Here is a 1,322-nt window from a genome sequence, read left to right on the forward strand (position 1 = left end):
CTCATTTGCTCAAGAGGAGGACTTATGGGTTTAAGAGGAGGGGCCAGCTCCTGCTCCACTTGATATAGGATCAGGGGCATCTGGACATGAGTTGAATACTCACTGCTGGTGGTGGGCACAGAGGTCCGATAGGTGAAACCTGTATAGAGAAGGAGGGAGGAGACTGGGTAAGGGTTAAGGAGATGTGAGGGACGCAATAGAGTTCAGGACTATCCTGGTGCAATTAAATGAGTTTCACGGGACAGGAGTCATTAAAGATTTCCTAGCAGCATCATCATAACAGGGAAGAGTGCCCAGAGGGAATGCCTCTCATGATAATGAAGAATCCATGAAGTCCAGAACTTAGTCATCCCATGCAGAGCATATGACAGAATTTTCAATGGCCAGGTAGGGAGTGTGCCCCCAAGCCAGAGATTAGAGGTTGCACATCAAGGAGGAAGAGACTCCTAGCATACCACAGCTGCTCACCATTGACATACAGCCTGTTCATGTCCAGAGTGTAGGACCCCAGCTCTTTGATGCCACGGGTCAAGTGGCTCAGTTCCCAGTACAGCTGCTCCCTGTCCACTCCAGGGCTTTTGGGGTCAAGACGGTGGGTGCAGATGGCATCCACTCCAGTGGCTGCTCCATCCTTCTCGGACCTGAGGAAAGTAGGAGGGGGAATGACAATGAAAAGATTACCTAGGACCTGTCTTGAGATTGTTGAGGGAAACATCAAGGAACCAGAGGAAATGAGAAATCTGGGGAAGAGGTGAAAATCTGCACTGAGTACATTGACCACTGTCTTGGTTGGGACTGAGAGTAGAGTCCTGGATATAATAATTTTTATAAAAGCGCAAGATGAAACCTGCATTCTCATGGCATGGGGACAGGAGAACCCAGACTTGAGAGTAGTGAAGAACTTGAAAGAGGGATGCATGTATGTAGATGAGGTATGATTGTCTTAAGAGCAGTCCTGGGGACAGAATTTAACACCAAATGAAAGGGAGGGACAGGCAAAGGAGGGAATTCAGAGGAGTGATCAGGGTGGTGCCTCAATCCTGATGGTGGACCATGAAGATTCTCCATGTTGAGGTGGGGCATGGGGGTGTTACTATCAGGAAACAACATGTTCTCAAGCCAGTGACTCCTAAATTCCCTTTTTGGTGATGATATCCCTAGGAAGTGCAGCAAGGAGACAGTGCAAAGTCTTTTGGAGTGAGGACAATTGGGGCAGCCAGGCTGGCTCTTCTAAAGTCTCACCTGAGCAAAGTCAGTCTGCAGCCAGAGTACAGAGGGCCAACACTGGTGTTCTTGAACATGGGACCAAGCTGTGGAGGTGG

The 1,322-nt window shown here is 48.9% G+C and overlaps 1 protein-coding gene across 1 annotated transcript in view; it reads right to left on the reverse strand.

The window, feature by feature from the left end:
- Positions 1 to 1,322, reverse strand: part of MUC16 (mucin 16, cell surface associated) — a 151,112-nt gene that overhangs the window by 97,450 nt on the left and 52,340 nt on the right. The window contains exons 28-29 of the mRNA XM_011994314.1: positions 1,243 to 1,310; positions 469 to 641 (exon numbers count right to left, since the gene is read on the reverse strand). Coding sequence (XP_011849704.1) covers positions 469 to 641; positions 1,243 to 1,310 — 241 coding nt within the window. The remainder of the gene's footprint in view (positions 1 to 468; positions 642 to 1,242; positions 1,311 to 1,322) is intronic.

This window comes from Mandrillus leucophaeus, unplaced genomic scaffold (assembly GCF_000951045.1).
Source record: "Mandrillus leucophaeus isolate KB7577 unplaced genomic scaffold, Mleu.le_1.0 Scaffold451, whole genome shotgun sequence".
Lineage (NCBI taxonomy): Eukaryota > Metazoa > Chordata > Mammalia > Primates > Cercopithecidae > Mandrillus > Mandrillus leucophaeus.